At 50.2% G+C, this 27,353-nt stretch overlaps 8 protein-coding genes across 8 annotated transcripts; 5 read left to right on the top strand and 3 right to left on the bottom strand.

The window, feature by feature from the left end:
- Positions 1-946: 946 nt before the first annotated feature.
- CH63R_14221 (uncharacterized protein) lies at positions 947-1,357 on the top strand (the record flags this gene model as incomplete). Its single annotated transcript, XM_018309195.1, has 1 exon — positions 947-1,357. The coding sequence occupies one exon, from the start codon at positions 947-949 to the stop codon at positions 1,355-1,357; it is 411 nt and encodes a 136-aa protein (XP_018151513.1).
- A 1,231-nt stretch (positions 1,358-2,588) lies between these two features.
- CH63R_14222 (uncharacterized protein) lies at positions 2,589-3,568 on the top strand (the record flags this gene model as incomplete). Its single annotated transcript, XM_018309196.1, has 4 exons — positions 2,589-2,974; positions 3,043-3,054; positions 3,326-3,337; positions 3,394-3,568. 4 exons carry the CDS (start codon positions 2,589-2,591, stop codon positions 3,566-3,568), a joined length of 585 nt encoding a protein of 194 aa, XP_018151514.1.
- A 1,445-nt stretch (positions 3,569-5,013) lies between these two features.
- On the top strand, positions 5,014-5,352 carry CH63R_14223 (Sister chromatid separation protein; the record flags this gene model as incomplete). The annotated part of the gene is made up of 1 exon (XM_018309197.1): positions 5,014-5,352. One exon carries the CDS (start codon positions 5,014-5,016, stop codon positions 5,350-5,352), a length of 339 nt encoding a protein of 112 aa, XP_018151515.1.
- A 7,901-nt stretch (positions 5,353-13,253) lies between these two features.
- On the bottom strand, positions 13,254-14,993 carry CH63R_14224 (uncharacterized protein; the record flags this gene model as incomplete). The annotated part of the gene is made up of 2 exons (XM_018309198.1): positions 13,254-14,759; positions 14,832-14,993. The coding sequence occupies 2 exons, from the start codon at positions 14,991-14,993 to the stop codon at positions 13,254-13,256; spliced, it is 1,668 nt and encodes a 555-aa protein (XP_018151516.1).
- A 595-nt stretch (positions 14,994-15,588) lies between these two features.
- On the top strand, positions 15,589-16,489 carry CH63R_14225 (uncharacterized protein; the record flags this gene model as incomplete). The annotated part of the gene is made up of 2 exons (XM_018309199.1): positions 15,589-15,935; positions 16,036-16,489. The coding sequence occupies 2 exons, from the start codon at positions 15,589-15,591 to the stop codon at positions 16,487-16,489; spliced, it is 801 nt and encodes a 266-aa protein (XP_018151517.1).
- A 950-nt stretch (positions 16,490-17,439) lies between these two features.
- On the top strand, positions 17,440-22,163 carry CH63R_14226 (ABC multidrug transporter; the record flags this gene model as incomplete). Its single annotated transcript, XM_018309200.1, has 5 exons — positions 17,440-17,700; positions 17,780-18,818; positions 18,872-21,356; positions 21,408-21,491; positions 21,560-22,163. The coding sequence occupies 5 exons, from the start codon at positions 17,440-17,442 to the stop codon at positions 22,161-22,163; spliced, it is 4,473 nt and encodes a 1,490-aa protein (XP_018151518.1).
- Positions 22,164-23,535: 1,372 nt separating this feature from the next.
- On the bottom strand, positions 23,536-24,189 carry CH63R_14227 (uncharacterized protein; the record flags this gene model as incomplete). The annotated part of the gene is made up of 1 exon (XM_018309201.1): positions 23,536-24,189. The coding sequence occupies one exon, from the start codon at positions 24,187-24,189 to the stop codon at positions 23,536-23,538; it is 654 nt and encodes a 217-aa protein (XP_018151519.1).
- Positions 24,190-25,319: 1,130 nt separating this feature from the next.
- On the bottom strand, positions 25,320-26,348 carry CH63R_14228 (Short-chain dehydrogenase; the record flags this gene model as incomplete). Its single annotated transcript, XM_018309202.1, has 3 exons — positions 25,320-25,507; positions 25,569-25,791; positions 25,851-26,348. The coding sequence occupies 3 exons, from the start codon at positions 26,346-26,348 to the stop codon at positions 25,320-25,322; spliced, it is 909 nt and encodes a 302-aa protein (XP_018151520.1).
- Between the last annotated feature and the right edge of the window lie 1,005 nt (positions 26,349-27,353).

The raw sequence follows: 27,353 nt of genomic DNA on the forward strand, positions 1-27,353 counted from the left end.
AAGGTTGGGTGCGGCGAGGATCCGGAAGCACGCAGACCTAGAATCCATATAGACATTGCGTCCAATAAACAGGCTTCCCGGACAAGGGATCGATGCATAAGCAACGCACCTAATGTTGTACTAGACCTCGTATTTCACATATGTTCAAGATGCTGCTGGGCATCGTTCCTTTCTTAGACATCCTGGATGACAAACAGCAGTCCAGGATGGGTGGGGAACTGGCCCGCATGAGTACGTCTGTCTGCTCGATTGGGCATGGATCCGTTTACTCCTCCTCTTGCATCTCGCGTTGGCGCAATTCGGGTTCAGCCGACTCGGCTAGATCCGCAAAATTGGTACATCTTGGCTCAAGTACCTTCCTAATTCATCATTTCAAGTCGGCACGTGGATAGCTTCACGAACTATAAACCCTTGAAGGGCCAATGTTGCTTACTGGGACCGGTGCGTAAGGCATCCGACCGGCCGAGGCCGCCTGATTTACCGAGGAAAACTAATCCTATTCCTCTCACGCCCGGAAGAAGAAGCCTAAAGGCGCTGAGTAAGTACCCTTCGGAGTGAGTTCCACTCCTAGGTTCCACTCAGCGAAATCGATTCAGGAAAGCCTAGGCCTTCCGTCCCCATACCTCCCCTTGTTCATCGTTGAGAACACTCGTTGGTCAGTAGCTTCGACTGCAGTTTTACTAGAAAGAGCTGTTGCAATCTTTGACTTGTGTGTTTCGTCCGGCCTAGAGACTATAAGAGAGACGCGCCTCTCTTGGAGCCGTGTTCCTGATTGTAGACCAACACATCATCGGCAGCAAGTTCGTCCAAGTCTCCAACTGTCTAATAAACACACACACCAAAGTAAGTTTAAATGGTTACGACCTCGAGCTCAATGTTCTATAAGACTGTGTCCTAACACCACTCTGCTCTGCCCTGTTTAGAACACAATCTCAGCAAACCCAACATGCAGTTTTCTTCCTTCTTAGCCGTTGTTCTCGCCGCGGCCTCGCCCGCCACCGCACTTGGCATCAACTGCCGCGGAAGCGTTAGGTGCGGCGGCAACGGCCAGCCCGGCAACATCCGTGGGGATGAAGCCGCCTCGCTGGCTAATTGGATCCGCGGCATTGACGAAAACCGCTGGTACAACAATGGCCAGCAGATCGCGTGCACCTCCACCAATATCTGCGCCTTCCTTCAAAACACTGGAGGCGCCCCCGGACGGAACATCAAAGGTCTTGCGCACTTTATCCCCGAGCACAGCTGCAAGGTCTGCGGCAGTGTTCCTTATTTCTATCCCGGCATCAACGATGTGAGCCAGGGCGAGTTGACCTTCAACTGGGTTACCAACACCTGCGGCAAAGTCGGTCTCTGCTAGAGCGGTTTCAAATACTACTGGGCAAGGAGTTGGAAAAGGAGATGAATGTTGGGATGCTTGGTAGACACTAAGACTAAAAGCTTTGGGGGGGGGGGGGCTTTTGACCCATGTACTTTGCATCTTGACGCAAAACAATGAAGCTGCTTGAATAGACCAACGGTGTAGAACTTTGAGAGATGATTTGACAAGAGATGCTAGTTGTTAGAGCCAGAAATGTGACTGACTATATGTATGCTACACAGAGCTCTCTCTGACAAAGTAGACACAACTGTGAAACAAGGTTCCATCCCGTGCACATATCTTCCCAAATCGCAACGATAATCAATATGCTAATTTTCAAGTGACGGAGGTATCCATCATGGCAAAGGTTTCGGTACTGAGTTCCTGAGACTGACTACGAGACGACTATCACACTACCTGTGCTGCTCATAGAAATGGCGTCGAATTTACCATATGGAATATGATAGATTGGTGAGCCGATGCGAAGACTCAGTCATCCATCCCTTGCATTGATCTTTGGATGTACGGTCTCTGCGGATGGAGAAAATCGAAAGTGGAGTCGTTCAAGACCAGCGGAATTCCGCTACTAACTCAGCTTGATCTGGTTTGCAGCATGCACGCCGGGGAGGGCCGGACCGCCCTTCAACGAACCTTGCAGTGGGCACAAAAGCTTGGGTTTTGTAGTTACTCAGCGGCACGGCCCACTGTACCGCCACTATTTTTAAAACGTGGGAGGACGAAGGCTGAGAAGGGACTCATGTAGCCGAGAAAGGCTTTGAAAGGCCCGGATGCTGAACTTTGACCTAGTACGAGACGGGAAGGTATCTAAAACCAGGCTGACTACTGTACTCGGTTCGGTTTTCATTTTGGTGTATCCGAACTAGCGGGACTTCTTGAGGCCTGCTCTTGTCACCATGAACGGCGTGACAATAGCGGATCTGCTTATACGAGCTCCTGCACGAATACAGTAAGTCACCTCAGCAAAGACGGGTCAGGAGAAGTCCCAGTCCGCAGTGTACCTTCTCAGCTACACAACAATAGGTTTGACTACATTGTTTTCAGGCAAAGGAGCGAGCGAGCATGAAGAGGGAAAGCATATAAGACATTTGTAAATGCACTTGGAGGGTGAACCACTACCAGATCACCAGCAGCTCTCCGTCAACACAAGACAGCAACATCCAGTAACTTCAACACCCTTTAGTTTCCACTAACTGCAATTCAGAACATCAAAATGCATTCTCAAATTGCCCTCGTTATCCTCGGCTCTGTCAGCGTTCTTGCAGCCCCTGCAAGCGTCGCTACTGCCACCGAGGCCATCTTCGACGTGGACATTGCAGCAGCCGCCGCGCCGCCCCCCGTCGACATAGACATCTCGCAAGACTACCCAGTTGGCGCTTGGAACTTCCTCGGCAACGCATCTTGGTCCGTCGCTAACCGCGAAGACAACTTGGTCTGGGTGCACGAGTCGCGCTACAGCACCGTCCCTGTCACCGTGGAGCCAGAGCTGGCCGCTCGCGGCATCGAAGAGCGTACCATCAGCAACCAGTGGAAAATCGGCTTCGGAAAGTCATCTTGCCCAAGCCAAACCAGAACCATCAACCGAGACGTCTGTATCACGTACGTAATTGCTGTTGGAAGAAAAGTCGTGCGACATTTGAAAGAACTTACTAATGGATTTGCAACAGGCAACCTAATGAGTGAGTCTACTGTCTTGAATTCGAAATCTATTAATCATCCTGTCGCTAATCACAAATTTTCGTGTATTTTCCAGTTTTGAGTAAGTTTTTGAAATCCTAGGGCAGTTTCCAAGCTCCGCTGACATCACCCAGCACGTAGGCACCCGATTCCTTCATGAAGTAGAACCTTCTCAACACAGTCGGTACTGACATAGTCTGCTTGTCTTCCCAAAACCAGCGTGTAAGAGTCTTCAAGATCTTCTATTCAATAGCAGTGCTAACACATCTTCAGACCGATCTATGCGTACAGTATCCCCAAAATAAGGCGTGTTGTCACAGAAACCTAACATTCAAACGCAGCGCAAGCCAAGCTATTGTCTACAGCAACACGGCTGGATATTCCCCCAAGGTCAACTATTACAGTGGCAGCGGCTGCGGCAGCTACATGTTCTCCGTCATTGGCACCGGTACCAAGTGTGCCAATCTCGGCAACCTTAACGTCTGGTCGTACATCGCTTTCAACCAGCAGGTATAGATGTAAAGACGCGCCTGGACGACCCTCAGTTTCTCTGACTAAACAATCTTTTATGTAATGGGATTCAGAACCAAAGAAAAGCAAGAGGACTGAGGGAAAGCTGGCGGCAATCCCGGTTCTGCCCTGTGGCAATGGGGCACAATGCTTGAGGCTTTTCGACAAACAAGTTGATGAGTGATAAGAGGGAGAGGAAACGTGCTGGTATGAGCTTTGAGTAGAGGATGCCTTGGCCAACGTTGAATCAGTTCATGAGGTCGATTTGCTGGTCATACAGTGCTCAAAGCATAGTTTGGATGAAACGAAAATAACGAGAAGGAAGAGGAAATAAAGAAATTTTGTTGCTGTTGGCCTGCATTTTGATTTATTAAATAACCGATTATTTGCAGCAGAGTTTATTGCTCGCTGCACCTCTTACAATTAGGGACTCATTGGTATGCTTATTAACGCTTTACTATGCAGATGCCATCACCAATCAAAGGACGAGGCCATTGAGCAATTTTACTGCAGTGACAAGGCTGTTTGGTGCCAATGTATCCGTATAGGGACTTTCCCCAGTTAGGTATCGCGCGCACGTTGCCGCTGCCGCTGACGCTCCCAAGTTATATCTCATCGCCGCTGTAGTGGGGTGAAATGGGCAAAGAATTGAAAGAAGAAAAGATGGCAGAAAATAGCATCGTACATCAACACAGATCATTGTTGTGATGTTTTATGCATCAATTAGTTTCGAACGAGATAGTGGCGGGGGGTGGGGTGGGTGGGGGTCATGCACTGCTTTGCAGTGTCTTGATCGGGGGACTGGGTGTGGCCCTAGTTAGCTGTGGCTGTGACTGCGGCTGTGGCAGGCTCTATGATAATGCCAGTCGTAATGTTGACTACCCAAAATCGCAATAACCACACTCCAAAAAAAACCAGTTCAATAAGAAGACACTGCGAGATAACTACAATTTCTGTTAGTGGAGGAAGTCTCTTCAGCTCCAGGATCATTGTCACGGCGAAGGAGACTTGCGATGGCAGTGTCGTAGGATATGGTTGAAAATGAGGAAATGCGTAGCCCAAATTCTAAGATGGCTTGAAATTTTCTGCTAATGCACCAGTGTGCTCCGTTGCCAGTGATTAAAACTGTACAAACACCCGTGCCATGCGGGAACCTGCTTGCAACCCGTCATGGCTCCACTCCAAATTGAGAAGGAAGACCATCCGATCGCGGCGGCTCCGGAATAACAGTTTCTCCGTGCTCTCCCTTTGGCTAGGATTGCCCCATCGGGACGACACTCCGAAGCAACTATCGCTCTGCCCGCTGCCCGAGAGACCTTAGTCATTCAGCTCCGTCAGATTCTCCATCAGATGCAAGCCAGCGCCCTCAATAGAGCCTCTAAGCCCGAATTCATCCATCTCATCAACAAGAACGAGGGACAGAGTCCGATAGCAGCCTGCTAGGCGAAAAGATGGACAATGACCCGCCTTCAGGATCCGAGACAGAGTCAATCATCGTTGCGCGAAAGGCTAGCAACAGAAACAGCAGTGCCGCCAAGGCGCTGAAGAACATCCCTTCCATCGAGGATGACGTCTCCTATCTCCAACCGGACTTCGACCCCAACAGCCTCCCAGTCCCGAAACTTCGCAACATTTTCCTAGCGCACGACGTAGCCTACAGGTCTGCAAAGACAAAGGCCGAATTGGTGGACCTGTTTGTGAGAGAGGTTACGCCGAGAGCAGCTGCCACTTTGGAAGCCATGACGCGTGTCAAACGTTCGGACAGAGGCATTGTTGACGTCGGCCGTTAGACAACGAGACGATGGGTGGGGGAGGATAATCACGACCCGCGCGTCGATGGAAGTGTGTCACAGAAAGAGGCATCCGGATCTCGATCTCGGAGCTATGTGTCGGCGAACGCGATGACATTCCTATGGACCTGACCCTATTGTCCACAAGTAGGACAAGAGAGAAACAATGCACACTTCAGAACAGTATGTGAAGCCTAGTCCCATAACTTTGAATCTCTTCATCATCCACTGGCCTGTCTTCGCCACCTACATCTATCTCATCCGTGGGCAGTCCGTCTCTTCTCGCCTGAAGCGCAGCGCAGGTGGAGGCAATATCCTGCCCACCCAGCCCATCCATCGACCACCACACCAAGCGAATCGGGCCCGTCCGCCGCAAGCCAAACGCTAGTTTCATTCGCCTTCCCTCCCCAACGGCGGTTTTCAGGGCTAAGTCAAGTTAGAGTTGTGGCTAACGGTTTTCAACGCAACAAGACCGCGTCATTAGACAACAAGCTCGCTGTTAGAGCCCGCTCACAGTATTGTAGTCATTTGCGTGAGGCTCTTGGGCTAGCAAAGCAAATATAATCTTAACATATACAATAACCTAGAGTCTGGCAAGTGTTTAGTTCACTATCAACTTAAACCAAACCCCATCTTGATTTCGGTGAGTTGAGGGTCACAAACCAAAAAGTCGGTGGCGACTGGCTAGTCACGACAAAATGATCAGTTCCAGTACATGCCCGCAATCGCACAGAGGCCTCCTGTTCACAGATGAGACAAAAAGACATACAACACCAGGTATTCGCTGGTCGTCACCGACCCAACTACTAATCCGGCCCTCATCGGCTTATCTATGGGAGAGCGGACGGGATCCCGAGTTCTCCGATGGGTATGGTCGTATGTGACAGCCTTGGCTGGAAAGTAGCACTATCAAGGGACACTTACTGCGAGTGGTGGACAACCTAATGGAAGCGCAAACTTGCGTCACGAAGGGACTTGGCAGCAGCCCGACGTCTTCAAGAGGGCAGGGTAACGAACTTCTTCTTCTATGGAGCCATGATGGGTTGAGCCACGGCTGTTGCTGAGGGATAGGTGTTTTAAAAAAAGCTCATCTCTCGGGGTTGGCAAGGAAATACTAGGTGACAATGGAACGACCCTCCGCACAAAAGATATCCTTGAACCCGGCACTCAAGGTTGGGTTGGTGCCTGCTAAGAGCTTCTGAGAGGTCGTACACATGATATTTACTTACCTGAGTTGGGTGTCGCTCTCAATCCCAAGACACAAACACATAAAGTCACGTTTCGCACAGAAGCAGCAGCCAGGCTCCTAGGGAGACTTGCCCTGTCTGTTAGTGCTGAAGTCTCTGGTTAGAACTCATTTTTATGCCTATATATCCACTTTGTCGGACGAGGGATGGAAATGTGATTTGGTCGTCCGCCCAGTCCCATGATTTTGTGTACACAAGTCATTATCCATCCCCGCGTTCCCGCGTTCATGCTCGCAAATCCGCTGACAAATCCAATAATCTCATATCTCAACCCCTAAACTTGTGTGTGGAGAGAATCGCAGCCGACTACGTGACTCGTGGATTTGCTAGCGTGCTCGACGCAGCCTCTTGAAGGTGATACAATCGGACGAGACCATCAGCCATATCAAGGCCTGGTACTACACGAGGATTTTACTTGGATGCAAGACTGTGAGTCTTGTCGTTCAGACCGTGGGCAACAGTGTTGCTACGTCTGCAACATGACGGATCCATTCATAGTGCTCCACACACCAGTGGTCTAGAGAGAAATACAGAGAGAGAATTCAAATGGTTAGCCTTTCTTACTCATGTTGAATGCTGTCAGTAGTCGGTGTTTCTCTGTCTCAACATTCTCTTTGCACTTGGAACCTAGGCTTGTAAGCCACATAATGTGAAGACAGCGCTGCGGCGCTGAATTTCCATGCTCAACTCATAGTGCGATGTCTGCCACACTTTCAACATCTATTATCCAATGTCACATTAGAATCTTTGAAAAACAGCTTGGATATTGCAGTCTAAAATTAGTGTCGACTTGGGCGTGGTTTTCGAGGGTTCCACGGGCGTGAGATCGTGGACGTTTGGATACGGAGTCACTGGGCTCAAGTCCACTTGGGGGCTAGACGGCCGCCAGCGAAAAGCTTCCCCTGCGCTGCTGCCACACGCATCACCTAGCTTTCACTGCATATGTGCGCAGTCAGAATCCCCCTCCATGACATAGGAAAAGACAAGAGGTAGCGAGTATGTATATAGTCACCTTGCAGCCCATCTCGTGTTGGATGTGCAAGCAAAAAGTGCATAGTATCTTTAGGGACGTTCCAATACATCTGATCAACGGCCACAGACTCTTCAGGTCCTCATGCTTTCTGAATTACAGTCCGATCGGTTTTTAGCTGCTGCCCGGGGGGGGGGTTGCGAATCGCAAGCACTAAAAACGCTGACCGAGACCTTTTCTCGTCTTTCTGTTCTTCCCCTCGAAGACTTGAACAAAACGACCGCGCATCAGCGACTCACGCCGTTCCGTTCGTGGCTGCAACAGACCGCAGTTTCGCTCATAATCATACCCTTGGTACTTGTCGACAGTCCGTTTCAACTGAAAGAAAAGCACGTTGCAGAGATGAGACTTGTATTGGTCGGTTTAAAGCCAGCCTGACAGGAGGTCACGGGGGTACATACCGTACTGAGACGCACTAACAAAGACCGAGGACGAGTCGTGACTCATGAAGAAGAAGCCAACGAGGAGGGTATTAGCTGGTTTTACTCGCTTGTGCCTGAACGCCTACACACACACACACACACGCACACAAATGCTCCCTCTTGCCATGGACGCCTGCTAGAAGACCAACGCCGATCCCAACTTCAGACATCCTCTCTCCAACCGCCGAGTTCCAGCAGAAGAGCCTCATTGGTTGCCTGATGGTGAGTGGTCTCCGTAGGATGACAACGACAGGCAGTTCGAGTCATTCTTGCTTGCCCTGGACTGAGACCGGCGACATGTTACTTGAGAAATGGGCTGCAGAAGGTGGCCACGGCTTTTTGGCATGACAGATAGAGACGAGTATGTGGCATATTTATATGATTCTTCTTGGCCGTGATCACTGGCCGCAGATGCTGGATGGGTGGCTCCATGAAGGCAAAACATCTTGATAGCGATAAATTTCTTCTACTCTGTACAGGTAAATGAACAAAGCGGAGAAACTCGAAACGTTTTTGTGTATAGGCATTGAAGAAAACGCGAGCAAAGTTGGGAGGGTTGGTGTCAGAAATCGTGGAAACGAAGTCTCTATTCAACAAGCCGCCCGGGATGGCAATCCTATTCTTAAGTGCCCACCTATGTCTCAGTCACGGTCTCTCGTAGGCGCCGAGGTGCCGAAGTGCTTGACATGGATCGCACACCTACCAAGAAAATAGTGTCCTTAATACTACCACCGCTTCTTAAACGAGTTCAGTGTACTTAAAAGAAGGTTCATCGGAAGTTATGGCTCAGACGGTGGGCAGATCAGCTACTGTACTCCTTTCCTCCGCAATACTATCATAAGCATTTCCAACATCACAGCATGTCACATACGTCCATACCCACTGGAGAACTCGGGATCCCGTCCGCTCTCCCATAGATAAGCCAGTGAGGGCCGGATTGGTAGTTGGGTCGGTGACGACCAGCGAATACCTGGTGTTGTATGTTTTTGATGTTATTTTTTTGTGTAGCGTTGGTTACCCACTGACTGAACTGCCGTAGCGAGTAGGCACACATATGCCCTGTGCGGTACACAAAGGTGTGCTGCCGCTGCTTGCAGCTCTAATAGGTGACTAACCTACAAACGGGTGCCCTGTTTTTGCGTCGAAATCTCCTAGTCAGGTTATTTACGCTTGAGTAACTTATCTTTGAGCCACTCCGTTTTAATGCTTTCCATGCGCTGAATTTCGTGCTTGGTCGTTCTTGGTGTCGATTCTTTCCAATGATATCCTGCCCAGATCGTGCTTGCAAGAGATCGTCTCTAATATCTCCTTCGTCCGTATAAACAAATATAACGCACCGTGCCAACAGAGCCGACTGGGGCTTGAGGATGGACTCGGCAGGCATTGCACGTTGAGACTTGTCTGCTGATTCCCAAGGCATGAGGCGGGCGACAGGATGTAAGAAACGAGCGAATTATTAGTAAGGCAAGTAGTGGCAAGGAGCTGCGTTGCCACGTTGGTTTGATCGAGGGGCTGACGGAAGGAATCAGTAAAGGTTTGAAGGAGGAGGGAAGGGAATGTTATGTTTTCGTTTACCTTGTGTACCTGCTTCCTGCTTGGGTGCCGAGGTCTAAGTAAGTTGGCATTTCCACAAGCGTGTGGACCTGAACTTGCAATGTTATGCATGGTATTCCCAAGCAAAAGAAAGTCCTGGGGGTCTGATGCGAAAAGACCTTGGCCAAAGGCAAAGTCGCAGTACTTGATAATTCTTATCTTTGACGGTGATATTGAGTTGGCGGTAGTGGACATGACAGAGATAAGTCCGGTTGAAAGTGATGTAGGTGGTGCCTCAAGTCATCTTGCCCCTTCTCGAAGCGACTCCCTTCTACAGCAAGCATGACGAATTTGAGCACATGGCAGCCGCGATGCCTGAACAAATATCTGATACATCGGACGCCAGTTGGCCTGGCAGTCACAACTGACATATGAAGCCAGCCTGGGCTTGTGTAAGTCGTCGCCAAAGGCCAGTACAGCTGGGACAAGGTCCCTGGGTCCCTCGACTCACACGGCGTCCAGTAACGACTATAGGTCCAAAACGTCTAGTGCCCTCCGTCACCTAACACGACACCAACAGTTGTGCGTACGCGAAATTCAGCTGTACCCCATCCTCAGTTGCCGCCCCTTGCAGCTTTCCAAAAATGCTCAATGCGGACGAGCTCCTCGTCAGACAGGTTACAATACAGAATCATGGGGGAAAGTACCAGAAACCAATGCAGTACCGGGACCGAGCACAAAAAGGGAGAGAAACAGCAAGCAATGACTCGGATGATGGGGATTTAGTGCATGATGGAACAGCACGGCATCCGTAACCACTTAGTATTCGACCTAAGCATCTCAAGGCCGTATCTGAGTCTGTGGGCAAGGCGGACTCTGTGAGCAGCCATGATCCAACAAGTATGCTGGCTGACGGTATTATAGTGTGTCGATGCCATTCATTGAGACCAGAACGCGGGTAAAATCCACCCTTTCCCAGGCACCAGTAGAAAATACGTCATGATTCTTGAGCATTGCTCTTGAACACATTACGAAGCAATCCACAAGTGTCCAACATAGGGATGTTGAATGTCAATGTCCAGAACTACTGTTTAATCATGGAGCGTAAGCCTACTCCCACAAGGTATGGCAGGTTAAATTCCAGGGCAAAAGTCTGCCTGTCCTTCACTTCCGCTCCCATTTGGGCCAAGGCCGTCCGTCAGTCAGATCCTCGGCCTTCACTCTCCGTAATCCCAGACAATATGCCCTCGACGAGGTCCGGCTCTACCTCAAAATTTTTGAGCATCAAAAGGCTCGCGGCACGCCAGCCTATTTTTCTATTGCAAAAATCCTTGTGCCGTTGGTTCTCTGCTTGGATAGCCGCGATACGTTGCTCAAGTATTAGTCCTGTGTCATCATCGTTCCCATGGCGCTTGATGCGCTACCACTGACCAGGTAGCGAGCTTTGATTACTGCGTCCAGGGTCTTCTTACCGGCAGCTTCGCGCTCGTGCTCCAGCCGGGCGACAGACTCCTGGACACTTTGGTGTCATTGGCTAATCGCATTTTCGAGAAGCTTGCACGTCGAAAGGTCACCCGAGTAGGATGCGAGAATGGATTCGCCATGGCTGGTGCCGGTGACGGTTGTGCATTGCGAAAAGAGTCGGTTAAGGCTAGCGGGCCGCCCATGAACTCCTGGGCGACTGATCTACATCATGGTTTTGTTGTGTGTCGAACTCAGCTCGAACAAGATTGGATTAACACGCCCGATGCTATCGCCAAATGAAAATGGAGGTCAGGATGATGAAGGAACGCTGCAAGTGGGCGCCGCCACAAAAGCCAGTGAGTCGACCGCGCGACGGGTACACCGGCAAGCGCGTGGAAAACCTGGAAAACCACAGCGATGCAACAATCGTTGACCTCGTCCTGCTGTGATGCCTGCGGGACGAGTTGTGACCTAGTCGTTACTTCCAGTCCCGTGTATGGCCGGTCGAGTGCTGCGTCTAGAATGGACCAGACTCGTTCTTGGAGTCATAGCTGCAGAGTGTCCCGCATCCTCCCTCGATATAAGCCACGAATACCTGTACAGGACAATGAAATCTGATACACGCGAGCATGATGATAAGACGCCGCCCTCCGGAACTGATTCCACCAGGACCCCACCAGGACCCCTAGCTTTCCGACGGCAGTCTTGTCTCCACCCCCCGTCAGAATATTCTTGAGAACAAGGGCGGAATCGTAGCGTAGGTTACGCAGGGCAGACAGAGTCGCGTAAACCATGTTGCCTCGAGCCCGACCCTGGGGCAGGAGACTCTCCAGCTGTAGCCCAGGGCTGACAGTGGGCTCCCTACTGTGGTTGCAGGCAAAGGTTTTCCACGTGGAGTTGTCAGACTGTAAAGGTGCAGCTACACTAAACAGCATCAGTACATCGTACAAGTACATCTCGCTACTCACGGACGTCCTCTGTTCGTTTTTCACGAATATCGCTTAGATCTGACAAGTTCAGGGCTAGTCCGGCTAGCATTGCGCAATATCTGACCCGAAGGCAAAGCTTATCACCTACCCTAGTAAAAGTTTCGGGAGAACGAAGCTTCTTCGCACAACAATCGTAAGTAGGGTTCGGTCTCGGCCTCGGTCTGGCGACTGCTTCTCTTTCGCAACTCCCTCTGCTGGCTGATGGGAGCTGCGGAGCGTTGCTCGGTTTCGGATGGCTTCTAGCTTTCAGTCAGTTCAGTAACTTTGGTAGCGCCGCTCAGGTAGCCAGAGTCGTCCACGTTGTCTTCCTGTTCGACCTGGAAGCAAATATTGTTAGTAGTGGGATCGGATGGTGGGACGATTGTTGGCTTAGACAGGTGTATGGTACAGGGATGGTTTAAGTGAAGTGGAGGGTGCCAAGCTTCCTGGGATGAAGTCGGGGTTCCGAGGACACCGGATGCTTCCGACTTAGGTGCCTACGTAAGGGCAAGGGTTCTGGATGAATCCGATAAGCTCCAAGTCTATTGTTGCAGCTCCAAAACAGGTACACCCAGACACGAGAGACGATCACGGTGTGCCATTGCAACCCATCTAGTCCCGAGAAGAGGGCTGCCCCATCAATGATGATCCTAGGGCAGATGGGCCAGATGACACGGAATGCCGGCATGTTCCGGCATGTTACGGCATGTTGGCGAAGTCCGATGCCCAACCACTTTCTCAATCCACTTCTCGCGGTCCGTTAGGATGTTATAGCCAAGAGAGAGCAAATTTAAGTTGGGTCCTCTCAAAAGCTAAACATGGCGTTGTGACCTTTTGGTCCGAACCGTTTCATGCAACCTTTGTCACACAACCACCCGCCAGCCAAAATCAGCACATCCTGGTGAAAAGAAGCAAAAAGAGACAAAAGATGACATACAACACCAGGTATTCGCTGGTCGTCACCGACCCAACTACTAATCCGGCCCTCACTGGCTTATCTATGGGAGAGCGGACGGGATCCTGAGTTCTCCAGTGGGTATGGTCGTATGTGATCGTCTGTCGGTAATCATTCGTTTATGAATGGAACCCTGATGACGCTTCGTCGTGCTAATGTTTACAATCTTTTACGCATCATCTATCTTCGCAGCTCACCAAGGCTTTCAACAATAGCTTTCTGCTATTGTGTAACTTAATGCAGGTACCTCTCATGAATCTTGCTTAAACTCTTGTCTGTCTACTACAGAAAACCATTGCAAGAGCTATTAGAAGCCCTGTTGTCGTTGCCATTCACACACAAGCACTGATCCAGCTCCCTGTTGTCGTTGCCATTCACACACAAGCACTGATCCAGCTTCTCAAAACGATAGAAAGTGCCTCGCACATTGACACCGGTGTTTGGTGAACGGAACAAGAACTGTTGCTTCTCGAGCACTCTCTGCCAGTCCGGTGGAGTCGGGAATCGAGCCATCGTCTGCGTATTGTTATAAATAGCACTGGTCCCAATCCTCTCGTTAGTGCTCTGGACATGCTCCTGAGGCATGTCATCCACCTCAAACGAGACGGACTTGCGAGCAAGCATGAACATTCGGGATAGGGCGGCGGTGAACAAGACCGGCGACAGGTACTGCAAGCCGTTGAAACACGCAATATGGTCGTACGGGTCGGCGGTCATGATGAACTCTTCAATCGGCTCGAGGTGGATGGGTTGTTTGTAAAACTTTCTTGTGCGCTCCGAAGCGGCCATTTCCGGGGAAATGTCGACGCCTACCACGACTGAGGATGTCCAACCGGCATCAAAAAGCGCGTTACCGAGGAATCCAGACCCGCAAGCAAGGTCAAGTACGCAGCCCGCCCAGTCAAAGTCCACAGCCATGACATTGCGGACCGTCTTGATGCTAGGCATCTCCCAGGCAATCTCGTACTTCTTGGAGAAATCGTCAAAGAAAGTGCTGACGGTCCTATGAGCTTGACAGTAGGCCTTGGCCTGGATCAATTTCGTGGCAAGAAGCATGTCAAAGAGGGCTGCGTGCCCTCCCGGATATGTCCGCTCTATAACCTTGTCGCTGGTGAATGCCCCGCGGGGGTAAAAGACGGTCGGGAACGCGTTGATCTCCAGGACGTAAATTTCGCCTGTTCTTGCATCGATTCGCATGTCGACACGGCACCAGCCACTGCCGCCTTGCATACCGGCCGCCTTGAAAGCGTTTTGTGACGTTTCACGAATGCGCGACCTTCGTGGTTCGTCGATGACTATCCTCGTTCGGACAACGCCTTTACCAACGTTCACGAACTTGTTGTCAAACGTTAGAAATGCCTGACCCGTCGGGATATCTGGCGGGAACACATATTCGACCGGCTCTAAAGCAACCACAGCATGGCCCATTTCAACCACAACCACGTTGACCTCGCTGCCAATGATGTAGTCTTGAACGAGACACTCCGCATCTGGCTTCAGTTTCTTCACCAGGGCCACTCTTTTTTCCAGTTGGCGCTCATCGTGGCAGATGGAGTCAAAATCCAATGTCTCTGAGTTGGCCCCGTCTCTCAGCTTGACGATTTTAGGAAAACAGCCTGGTTCGTTTCCAGGCACTCGGATGCCGGCGGGCTTGACTTTAGCGTAGAATCCGAGTTTGTCATTGCACAGTCGCATGGCACTGGCTGTGTTGGTCAAGACTTCTACCCCCTTGCTCTCGAGATACGCCGCCGCGTCTTGACCTGCAACGTTGTCTCGCGGTCCTCCCCACTAAGGGAAGAAAACCTACGTCAGCTGAATAAGTACTTGAGACCAAGCAAACCGACGGGGAACACAGCCTACCAAGCAGCTAAAATATATATCGTACGTCTCATCATCACAAATTCGGTCAATATCTTGTTTGAACGAACTCTTCCGGATGAAGCGATGCTCAAACTGGTGAACTGTCGTGGAGATATATCGGCCCGGGTCGCAGAACGGATCGAGCTGTTGTGAAAGCAGCATTGTTAGAAGATTGCGCATGAGCTACGTAAGGGGTCTCTACCGAATGTTCACCTTTTCTACAGGGGAATTGGATCCCTCGTACGAGGTCTGGACTACACAGATCTTCATCCGTCTGGTGTTGCAGTTAGCTAATTCTGGTAAAGACGTACAGATATCTAAGTGAAGAGGAAAGCTGTTTTTGAATTTATAGAGGCTGTGTATGTGTTTGTATCTTTCAAATCCAGGCCCAATTTCTTCTTCACATTATCAGGTCAGCGGTTACCAGGGATTGCGCTTGCAGAACCAAGAATCAGTGACGATGCAAGTGAGGCGACTTGAGGGGTAAAAAAGTCAATCTGAAAGGCAAGAATGACTTGGGTGGATTTGTGCAGCCTGGCTATGCCTGCCCAACCGGCTGACAAACACTGTTGCTCGCATTCTCTGATGTTACCTCTCTTAGCAGAAAGAACTTTTCTTAGCGAGAGGTAAATAAAGGCTTCCGCGGAATCAATATGGTTTCTTCTCCAATCGTCGTGCTATAAACAGCGATCAATTGAATATAAGATCCTTGCTACGCTGGAGTCGCTGATGACACCTCTGACAAAATAAATCGAAAATGTCAGACTACAACAACTTAACAGAGGACGAAGAGAAACGTCACCTTGTAACCTCTTATTTCTCTAGTCAACCCTTCCGCATTTTTTGGTTCCAGAACGATGACGATGCCGTAACTACCAGTAAGAACCGGCAGGCAAGCCGCCGCAAACTGCACTACTTGTTCGCATCACCACATTTATACTACTCAATCACAATCCTCCTGATTCTCGGCGTCTGCATATTCCAATTTATCTCTCAACATCACCTCCGTCCTCATCTGGCCCCTTCTCACGGAACGAACCCGCTGTGCGGTTCCTCGCCAGAAGAAGCTCGTGCAATAGGCTGTACTTTTGATGTTTACGTTAAGTAAACCACCCTTTGCTGACTTCAAGGCCTTTTTTTTCTTTTTCTCTTTTTGTCTTCAAGCTTGGCAAACATGTCGCTAATATAACTCTACTTCTACAAGTGGCTGGCTTCCCGCTGCATGTTACGACCGCGCGGTCGCAGAGCAGTCCGAATCCAACTCCAGCGATCTACATACTTCCGCAACAGGGAGGGCGACGTTTCCCGTATACTGGGACGAGGCAATGACCGAGCCGGCAACTCTCGAAGATGTCATGCTTGCCGCGTTTGAGAATGGAGAAGACGGCTACAATGTTCGTTTTCACACCGTGTGGGAATATCACCGGGCGCATTGCCTACACTTGTGGAGGCTTGCTGCCAGCGCGCTGCAGCGGCTGTCCGAAGGCGAGCGGAATGTTGGTGTCTATTACAAAGTTGCCAGCCCAGAGCATGTCTGGCACTGCAACAAAGTGATAATTGAGGGGGATGCCAGGAGCCCCGCGAAAAAGGACACCATCACTCCCGGCATTGGTCGCTGCGTGTGGCTGGGTAACCTTGAAAGTGTTGCCTACCAGTAGGATCAGCGATAGAAAATGCTTGTGATCAGGGCAGTCGAGACAATGGTTTTGACAATTGCTTAAATCGTACATCGTATAAGCTCCTGCATGAGAGAACCCAATAATCAACAATCAAGGATTGTGACATTGCGAGTTTGCCGATGGGCCGATAGTGGTTCATTACAGTTTGAAGGCACGTCCTTGTCCTCTTGTGGGTACAGAGAAAGAATACACAAAATTGTAGCCAAACAAGAGTTATTTCTTAACGCCTTAAGCTTTCGGAGAATGTTTGAGACTCTATCTGTACCGTCGTTGCATTCATAGTTTTTCCTGTAGTGTAGGTTTGCAGAGGTGTGGCAACAGTTAACTTAATGCACCCTTAACCTTTATGGGCCCCAACTAAGGGGAGAATCGCCCTTTTTTCACGAACTTGGCCAGCAGTTGTACTATAGCAGTACATCCAGATACTCACGCACGGACCAAGTTCGCGTCTTGAACGCGTCAACAGTCCGATCTGGCAAGGGCAGGACTAGTCAGCCTAACCTTGCGTAATACCAAACCAGCTGGCAAAACTTCCTGCATGCTAAAACTTCCCGCATGCTTCACACAATAGAAAGGTTCTACAGGTAGGCAGACAGAATTCTTAGGGTTTTCAAGTGCTATTAGGACATCAACCTTGGGCAAAATCTTTCAAAGTTCGGAGCGCAAGGTTTGCTTAAAGTGGCATGGAGTGGGAATCCGCCTCATGCGGCTTTTCTAGCCCTAGCACAGCCCAAGTCTTTCTCCTCTTTAAGTCTGTGTTTTGCCCAACGAACTCCCTTCCTAGAGCAGACAAAAGGCCCTTCTCCGATTCGCAGCCGAAAAGTTATCATAAGAACGTGAAGGCTGCCAAACTGCCTCATCGTTGCTCCGCAGTTTGCAACTCTACCCTTTTGACTTGCTCCTTGCTTGCGTGTTACACAAAACTTAGCATGAGCTATCACCCCCCAACGATGAGGTCAATGTTTCATAGTATCTGTCCGCCTGGTGTTGACAACGACTTGGGGCCTCTCATTCGACCTCCTTGCCGGAACGGCAATGATTTCACTCTAGTCTTTGAGGACCTAGCCTTGACGATTGCCCCGTCAGCCATCTTGACGCTGGCAACGCTAGGTCGGACTCCATACCTACTGAGGCAATCGAAAAAGACACAATCGACCTCAACCACGGTCATTTATCAGTACATCAAGATTGTACGTTCTAGACACTTGTTTTTTTCTTCTTCTTTGGAACTGAACGTAGCGATGAGAATTACTGCTAATTTCCCAACAGCTCGCTATATGTACTATGGCTTTCCTCCAAGTAGTCCACATGTTGCAATGGATATCACTTGACAACGAACCGAGCTATCTATCACTAAGTGCATCACTGTCTGCAGTGACTGCCACAACTTGTCTTTGCCTTCTATCCTATCTAGAGCATGATCGTTCCATTGCTCCATCACCTGTCATTACGTTGTACCTCTTGGGTTCCGGCCTGTGCGATACTCCGATACTACGGACCCTATGGGTACGCCAAGACAATGTCCTTGTTCCGCTGGCACGAGCAGCGGCACTGCTTGCCAAGGTTGTTGTCTTCTTGCTAGAGTCCACGAGCAAGAGGGGCTATCTTCAGGCCCCTTACAGCCAAACCTCGCCTGAGGCACTTGGAGGTATAGTGAACCGCAGTTTGTTTTGGTGGCTTACGCCGACTATCCAGCGCGGTTACCGCGTCCCCCTGGAGCTCGATCATCTTCCATGCCTAGACCCCAAGCTGTCAGTGGCACGACAGCAGAATCGACTGGTTCAAGTCTGGAAGCACTGGCGTCCACTAAGAAGCAGGCACTCACTCTTGTTTGCAACCTTTTCATGCTTCCGATGGCAATTTCTGACCGTTGTACCTGCACGTGTTCTCTTGATTGCCTGTAAATTCTCACAACCGTTGCTCATCAATGCAGCCGTGAAACTCTTGAGCAGGGATGATGGCGTTGACAAGCGAGACGCGGGTGTTCTTCTCACAGGCGCAGCTGCTTTGATTTATGCCGGGATCGCCTTTTCTACTGCGGCATACAAACACATGATCTATAGAACCATGCTCGTATTTCGGAGTGGTTTGATAGGTGTCATTCATGAATCTTCACTGCTGCTGGACCTGGCCACGGCAAAGGATACTGCTGCGGTTACACTCATGAGCACCGATATTGACCGAATCATGGCGGGCATCGAGATGTTGGATGTTATTTGGGCAACACCAATCGAAGTAAGCCTGGCTATCATCATGCTGGGTCGGGAGCTTGGTTGGGCTTGCTTCCCTCCGCTGTTAATCTCGATCAGTAAGTCTGTTACGTATTTGAAACGAATTTCATCTGACTCATTTGACTCCCAGCATGCGCCATAGGAAGTGTTTATCTGGGTAGATTGGCGACGAAGTATCAAAAGATTTGGATTGAGTCAATCCAGGACAGAGTTGCGGACACAACTCATCTTTTGAACAATATCAAATCGATCAAGATGATGGGAATGGCCGCACCTCTGGCCGAGAATATTCAGCAACAGCGACAGAGGGAAATTGACCACTCTCGAGCATACCGAAAAGTCGATACAGCACAGCAGGTTTTGGGTAATACAACCCTAGTGTTGACGCCTGTTCTTACTTTCCTTCTTTACTACTTCCTGATACACCAACGCGGCGGAGAAGGTCTAGATCCAGCCAAGGCCTTCACCTCGCTGTCGCTAATAGTCTTGCTCAGCTACCCAATCGTCTACTTCGTCTTTGCCCTGCCCAGGTTCACAGGGTCAATCGGCTGCTACGATCGAATCCAAACATACATACTAAGTCAAGATCGGGACGTGCAGTGGTCCGAGGACTATGACGAGACAGAAAGCGAATTCGGAGCACCCTGCTCCCACGAATGTGAACAAGTCGAGCTGGAGTCCCTTCTTCCCAAGGGAACTTCTATCAAGTCATCCAAGCTAGGCTGGGTGGAAGTCGGGGGCGTAACATCGCCCGTTTTTGCGGCCGATCATACAGCCGGGGAGCTAGTTCGTATTGAGGATGCGGACTTCGCTTTCTCGGCGGACTCGGCGAGTGTGCTTCATAGCATCTCCCTTACAGTTCGCCAGGGGGAACTCCTGCTGGTTTCCGGTCCCACAGGAAGCGGGAAAAGCTCGCTTCTGCTCTCTGTTCTCGGCGAGCTACGCCAGTGCCGAGGCTCGACCTTTCGAAAGCCGTCCCTTGACATCGCCTTTTGCACACAGGAGCCATGGCTGCCCAATCTCTCTGTTCGTGATGTCATCATTGGACCATCCAGCTTTGACAACAACTGGCTGTCCGAGGTAATTGCGGCCTGCGATCTAAGTCGGGATATTTCCCGGCTATCTCATAGAGAAAACACGCTCGTGGGAAGCAACGGGTCCCGACTAAGCGGCGGCCAGAAGCAGAGAGTGAGCTTAGCAAGAGCACTTTACTCGCGGAGGGAAATTTTGCTTCTCGACGACGTCCTCAGTGGGCTGGACTTGTCCACCGAAAGAGCGGTGGCCCATAACGTGTTAGGGCCGAGCGGCCTCTGCAGGCGACTTGGCATCACAGTCATGATGGCAGCGCCCAACGCAAAGTACGCCGCATATTTCGATTCAACTTTCGTCTTGGAACTGGGAAATCTCTCCGACAACTCATCCAACAATCCATCACCTACTGTAGAGCATGACTTGGACAAGGAACAAGATCTAGCAGAGGAGACAGAACACGAGAGTCGACCGAGTGGAGATGGCCGCGTCGTGGGGACGGCGGTCGAAGCCACCCCCCCTACAACGCAGACTTCCAGCGGTACCGGCTTACCCTTATACAAGTACTACTTCTCGACGATGGGCTGGGGGGCAACGTTGTTGGTGTTTGCCTCGAGCGCCACCTTCGTGTTTTGTTTCAAGTTTCCTGATCTATGGTTGAAATGGTGGACCGAATCCGAGAGCCGCAGACAGGAGACCAACACTACGTTGTACATGACGGTGTATGTACTCCTGGCTACCGTTGCCCTCATAGTACTGGTTTCATTCTCGTGGTCCTTGAAGCTTGTTGCCGTTCCTCGGGCAGCAGCCAGGCTTCATCAAGATTTGCTCTCCACCACCTTCGCCGCTCCTTATTATTTCTTGGTGGCCGCCGGATCCGGCAGCATAGTCAACCGGTTCAGCGAGGATTTGGCCATCGTTGACTTGCAACTTACTCTCGCCCTTGCGAAGTCAATCGACGGGTTCTTCACGATCGTTGCAGAAGCATCCCTTATAGCGTACGCCTCCGCATTGACCGCGCTCTCGTTCCCGCCACTCCTCGGGGTGTTGTACCTTTTACAGAAGGTCTATCTGCGCACCTCCCGTCGGATACGAACCCTAGAGATCGAAGCTCGCTCCCCGCTGTTGTCACACTTCATCGAGACGCTGGCAGGGCTGGCTACTATTCGCGCGTTCGGATGGCAGCGGTACTGGGTGGAGCGCCAACGCGACGCACTGGACCGATCTCAGCGGGCGCTGTATATGACTTACTGCTTGCAAAGATGGCTGAACCTCGTCTTGGACCTCGTTGTTGCAGGCGTTGGTGTGACTGTAATGGCGTTAGTAACGCAGTTGCCAAGCTGGACGACGGATGGCGGTGCGCTTGGCGTGTCTTTAACAAACATTGTCACATTTAGCGCCACGTTGACCTACGTGATACAGGGTTGGGCACAGCTGGAGACTTCAATGGGAGCTATCCAACGGATACAGGATTTCACCAACCAGACGCCATCTGAAAACAAACCTGGAGAAAACAAAGAACTGCCTCCTGGATGGGGTTTGACACATGCATCCGTAAGGTTTGACGGAGTCAAGTCAGCATATAGGTGAGATGAAGGGCTCCCAGCGAAGTCACTTGACGCTCACCATCGATTTAGCAATTGCTCCGATATCATCTTGGATGACGTAACATTCCATATCACGCCAGGGCAGAAGGTTGGCATTTGTGGCCGAACAGGGAGGTGAGTTGCGCCGACCGATTGTCACAAGAGTGAACTGTGCTATCCATGCTGATATACTGCAACTACAGCGGGAAAAGCACCATGCTTCTCACGCTTCTTCGTCTTGCAGAGGTCGTGGATGGACGCATCACCATCGACAACGTCGACATCGCCCGGTCCCGGAGAGACCACATCCGAAGTTCCGTAACAGTCATGCCGCAAGATCCCACGGTGTTCCCGGGAAGCATTCGCTACAACCTTGACCCGCAGCGTCGACACTCAGATGCCGAGATCAAGAAAGAGCTGGGCCGCGTTGGACTGTCTCACATTCTGTCGTCCCCGCGCGGTCTAGACGCGACGATGACACAATCAACATCTGTGTCGCTCTCTCGAGGAGAGCTGCAACTGTTTGCGTTGGCAAGGGCAGTGCTTCGGCGTCACGAGGGCGCATCGCTTTTGGTTATGGACGAGGTTACGTCATCAGTGGACTCTGTTGCGGAAGAAGTCATTATGCGAGTAGTGATGGAGTCGTTTTCCATGCACACTGTAATAGCTGTGGTCCACCGGCTGAACACTATACTAGACTTTGATCTGGTCTTTGTGATGGACCAAGGGAGGTTGGTAGAGAGTGGGCAACCCCGGGCACTGCTGGAGTCACCCGGTTCTATGTTTAGACGTCTGTACTGCCATTAGGTTCAAGGGCTCACTGAAAATTCCCCTTGAGTGCAAACTGACGTCGTTTCCGGATCCCAATTTCATACTTAATCTTACTCTATACAGATGTTAGTCATCTTCTTGTTTACAGCTGCTGTATTGAGTGATGGCGGTGAGTTCGCTTACGCTGACCACGCTGATAAAATTTACACATGCTCTCCATACTTATTCACACACCTCACATATTTATCACCTTAGGAGTCAATGGAGCAGAAAGAACAAGTCATACAGCTATCTAAGGTAATTACACTTGAATCACGTAATTCTTCGCAACGCCACAGAATCAAGGGAAGACGGCAACAAACTGTACACAATACCGCTTTCTTAATCACTATTGACATCCAAGTCAGAGACACTTCCTGATCTACCACAACTACAGAAGCATGTGCTTCCATTAGATGGATAATGCGTTTAGCCACTTAAGATCATCAAAGACATGCCTTCTTCCACTTGTATCGTACTGCTCGGCCCCACTTCAATGACCCCTCCTGGGTTAAGGCAGAGGATTTCTCGACTTCAGGAGTCCATCCCGTATGGGTACAGGAGTGCAGGAGTTCCAGGCCTTGGAGACCCTTCCTTGCATTAGAACAAGGTCATTTGGACGTGGTGATTCTTCCCACGCGATGGTGTCCTCGTGGCTAGCAATTCTTCTCATCTCGCAAAGACCTTGGTCATGTCGTCTTTGGACACGGCAATAGGGTGTTTGTGAGTAAGCATTGGTGGATATTCTATATCCTGTCTCGTTTTCTCAGGCCTCATTTAATAAGATTGCAATGGTCTCGTTAACAGAGGCTAGGGCGGGGAATGGTGGGTTGCATCAAGGTAAGAAAAGCAGGATGATGGCTGCAGACAGTCTTGTTACTACCACGCATAGAGAATAAGGTTAGAGTTGCTATGATGATGCTATTGTAAGATGAATATAATAAAGAATCAGCGCGCAAAGCTTCATGGCATTCTTGTCCATATAGGTTGTCTTGCTACATCTAGGAGGAGCCCAAGTTTAAATAGACGACAAGACTTGCCAAGAAATGATTAGCTGCGTGTAAAGGCCTATGTTTCTCATCCCAAATGGCACACAAACTAGCCGGGGGAAGGGGGATTATTGGTTCATTTGGTGTTGTTTAAGAATGTGTGTGTTGGTGTTAGTCTGAAGACGACTTTGCGTGCGCGAGGGTGGAAACCAGCGTAACACTAAAACCCTTGCTTCATAGTACTTTAATGTTGCCTGTTTAGAGCCTTTTCAAATCCTGCTTGTCCAAGTGTTCTTTTTCATGCGTATGAGTATGTTCATCTAAATTTTGGCCCATTTATACGACTGGTAGCAGTTGTCCGGCCTTGTTATGCTGAAAAGTTACAATTGTTCCACAGAATCCTCATCGTGCTTGTCCATGTCCACATAATGCAGCTGATCGGGGCCATCAGTGTGCCTATCCCCATTCTCCACCTCATGCGTTTTGTGTTTATCACTCTGTTCCTTCTCACACTTTTTCTTCTGTTCCTTCTTGTTACTATCTGTTACCTGAAAACCGTCAGGTTTCCCGTCTGTGCTGTCGTCCTGTAGTTGTTCTGCGCTCTCAACTGAGTGTTCCAATGTGTTCTCGTCCCGCCCCGCTGAACCATCATCATCCACGCCCTCCCCATGATGTTTTCCTCCCTGATGGGGATTAGAAGCAAAACTTCGGGCCTCTTCTTTACGCGCGACGGGACGGTCTGCGTCAGACGTCGCGTCTGTACCAGCAGTGCTCAAGTCGATAGGTCCGGTGGAAAACCGTGCACGGCGCGGGGGACGAAGTGGTGGCGTTTGAAGGAGTCCACGAGGACTTGCTTCGTGGTGCTCGGGGACTTCGGCCTCTGCCTCCATAGCCCGTTTGAGACCCCGGCCGGGCCGTCGCGGCGGAGTCTGCAGGAGGCCGAGCCGCGATGGAGATGGCGTGGCGGCGGCATCGTCGAGCGGGGCCGGGTGGGGGCGCTGCGGAGTTGCAGGGTTGTTGCCTTCGCGATGCATGGGTTGACATGTGCATATGCATAAGATATGTGTGGCAGGCTTGATTGAAGGGAGCCGGATTGCACGGTACAGGTGGTCGTGTGGCTCTGAGACTGGTGCATCAGGAGGTGTGTTGTGAAAACTTTGCAGTAGATATGCATCTGATTCTTTGAGTGGCTGGGCCGTGATGTTATCTCCTTGATCCCTTATCTAATAACGACAGGGATGCAGCCTGCAGAATGATGTCATTCATCAAATCAATCACCCAGAATCTACTTGGGTTGTCACTGCAGCGTTGGATTTATCTTATCCCATCAAGCCATCGCGTCTCATTGTCGATAGACGTCGCCCTGCTAGTAAGTATAGGAAGATCATTCAAGTGGTTGATACACAGCCAATGTAGTCTTGTTACATGAAACACAGTCAGCCGGGGCCCGCTGAGTCAGGAAGCAAAAATGCAATGCATTCTTTCAAAACCTTTGTTGTGTTTGAACTAATCTGTCGATCTCTCCAGTTCAGTATTGGTGTAGACCGGTTCACAGCTGCCCGGAATTTTGGTGGACACATACAGGAGTAGCAAGAAGCGTCACTATCTACTCTTTTCACAATGTGCGGAAGATCCAGTATCATACGCCGGGTTTCCCTATTCCAGCATCTCTGTTTTAAACGTATTCGGAGGAAACCGTCTACACTGCTAAGCGCAAGGATCTAGGATATTGCTGGCTCTTGAGAGTCCCAAGCCAAATTTTCGGAGAATTTAATAGATAAATTTTGCAAGGTATTCCGAAAAAGCAGTTCCGTAGGTAGAGTTCTCATGATAAGCAACAGCACTGCTGCAAATAGACCGGGATTGTATGATTGATGGGCTGGAGCCGAGAGGAGCCGGTACAAGTCAACAAACTCCTCTAAAGAGAGAGTGCACGCACGCCATCTGATGAAAAGAGCCTATGGGCTCTGTTTTTGGAACATCGGAATGCGCACAAGATTATATTCGCAGTCATAGTGTACCTTCCTATTCTCTCTATCCATCTACTAATATTGAAGCATTATCTGAGAGTCCACATAGGACTTCAATGGGAATTGCTGTCTGTGTCTTGGCTATGTATTGAACAAATTCAGTATCCCTCTCCATTCCGTCCCTTTCCACACTTTTACAGGTTTTTGAAGTTCTCAATACCAACAACACCGACTCGAAGAAACTGTTCATCATTGTCAAGGCGCTCCCGAATTGGACCTTCACGCAGCTCGGTCACATCCCACTTTGCCCACACGAATCTGCCGTGAAGAAATTTCGCCTCGTTTGATGCAGCCCAGACAGCAAACTGGCCCGGCAAGTTTTCTGTATCGTCGTTAGAGCCAACCCTACAATTTCGGTTTGGAAATGGGAATCGGGAGCTTACCATCGTCCCACGGGTAAGCATCCTTGGGGATGCCAAGGCTTGCCGCCAGGTCAGTGTAGACACCACCAGGGTGGTAGCTAACAATCTGTAGGTCATCTGCTGAGACATCCTTGGCAATGCGTTGTAAAAGCATAGTTCCGGCGCTCTTGCTTGATCCATAACTGGGTTGGTTGCCACTCAATCGAGTGTCATGAATGGCCATTGTACTCAAATGAACCAGGGCCTATTGGACAGTTAACTTGCTTGAAAAGATCAATGGATTATGCGTCAGAAATCATATACCTTCTGGCGCCCGTCGGAGTTCGGCTGCTTATAAAGTCGCTCGGCGAAATCAAGGTTTGCCCGCGCATTGAGCAGATATTCACCCCAGACCGTGTCTCTGCCCGCTTCGAGAATAGGTCGAACCGAGGACGTCGCTGCATTCAGCACAACGACGTCAACGAAGATGTCTTCTTTGGCAAGACCCTGCCACAGAACATCAACGGATGCTAGATCGGACACGTCGCATTCTCGTCCTAGCACCTGTGTGTTGGGGAACTCGGTTCCAAGGCGAGAAGCGGCCACCTCAACAACGCTGGAGCGTCGTGCGACGATAATGATCCTTTGTGCGTTGGCTTGAGCAAAAGCTCGCGCGATTGCAAATCCAATCCCCGAATGACCACCTGTGATGAGCACTGATTTTCCCACATGAGAAAGTTCTGCTCGGGAAGGCGAGATTTCAGGGTATGGATCTGTATGGATGGTCTTTGTAAAGGTAAAGCCAGTTGAGAGAGATTCCATTGCGGATGCCATGATGCTTAATAGTTGAATAAGAAAGCTGGTTGAGACTTCAATTTTCGGAGAGTGTACTGAGGAACTGCGATGATGCAGAATGAGATGAAGACTGCAAATGTCTTACGTTCAATGGGGGGATGATACAACGCATATATATACCATTATTCTGTAGGTGACTTTTCTGTATGACACCAAAGCATGGTTCGTATCACGTGTTCAATGACAGTATGCCTAACGGATGGCCGGTTGAGTGTGGATAATCCATAGGCCAACTTGGGCAAGGTGGCAGCGAAGTTGCCGAGACGGTTGCATTGCACTTCCGCAATTCCGCCGAAACCATTCTACTCTAGATCTTTGCAAAGGAGAGAAGGAAAGTACCAGCCGGTCGCCAAAGAGAGATGATATCTGTGATGCGATACAGAGTGGCGGAGAAGGCCTTGTGAGATTGAGTGACATGGCTGAGTGCACGTCTCCCATAGGGGGTAGACACCAGTGAGGAATTCCACACCGTTAACACGGCTGCATCGCACCTCCGTAACTCCGCCGCAACTCCTCCTGCATTTTTGGAGCAACTGTTGTTGGGCTGTCGGCACATTGCCGTCTCACCTCCGCACCTTCGCCGCAAGCCTATTTTCATTCCTGGGCGGCTGTTGTTGTGCTGCCGGCCGAATCACACCTCCGTAACTCCGCCGCAAGCCCCTTGGTATCCTCGAGTGACTATTTGTAGGAAACCAAGTCTTGGCAGTCTCAAAACAGATCGATTAGGATGCATCTTGTTGGTTCATGGCTCAAAGATCAACTTGCCAAGAGCCAACCCAGGTTTGATACTGCTCACCCAGCCAAGCCTTTGTAGTGAAACTTGGAAGAGCATTTGGAGCTGAGCACTACGTCTGTCGAAGGCTTTCATGGAAACGGGCATCCCCAGTGTATTTCGTCACAGAAGTTGGACAAGATAATTCCGCGGTAACCTCAAGCGAGTGGACACAGCCATACGAACTGGTCTGGAAACGG

The sequence above is a fragment of the Colletotrichum higginsianum genome, chromosome 10 (genome assembly GCF_001672515.1).
Source record: "Colletotrichum higginsianum IMI 349063 chromosome 10, whole genome shotgun sequence".
Classification (NCBI taxonomy): domain Eukaryota; kingdom Fungi; phylum Ascomycota; class Sordariomycetes; order Glomerellales; family Glomerellaceae; genus Colletotrichum; species Colletotrichum higginsianum.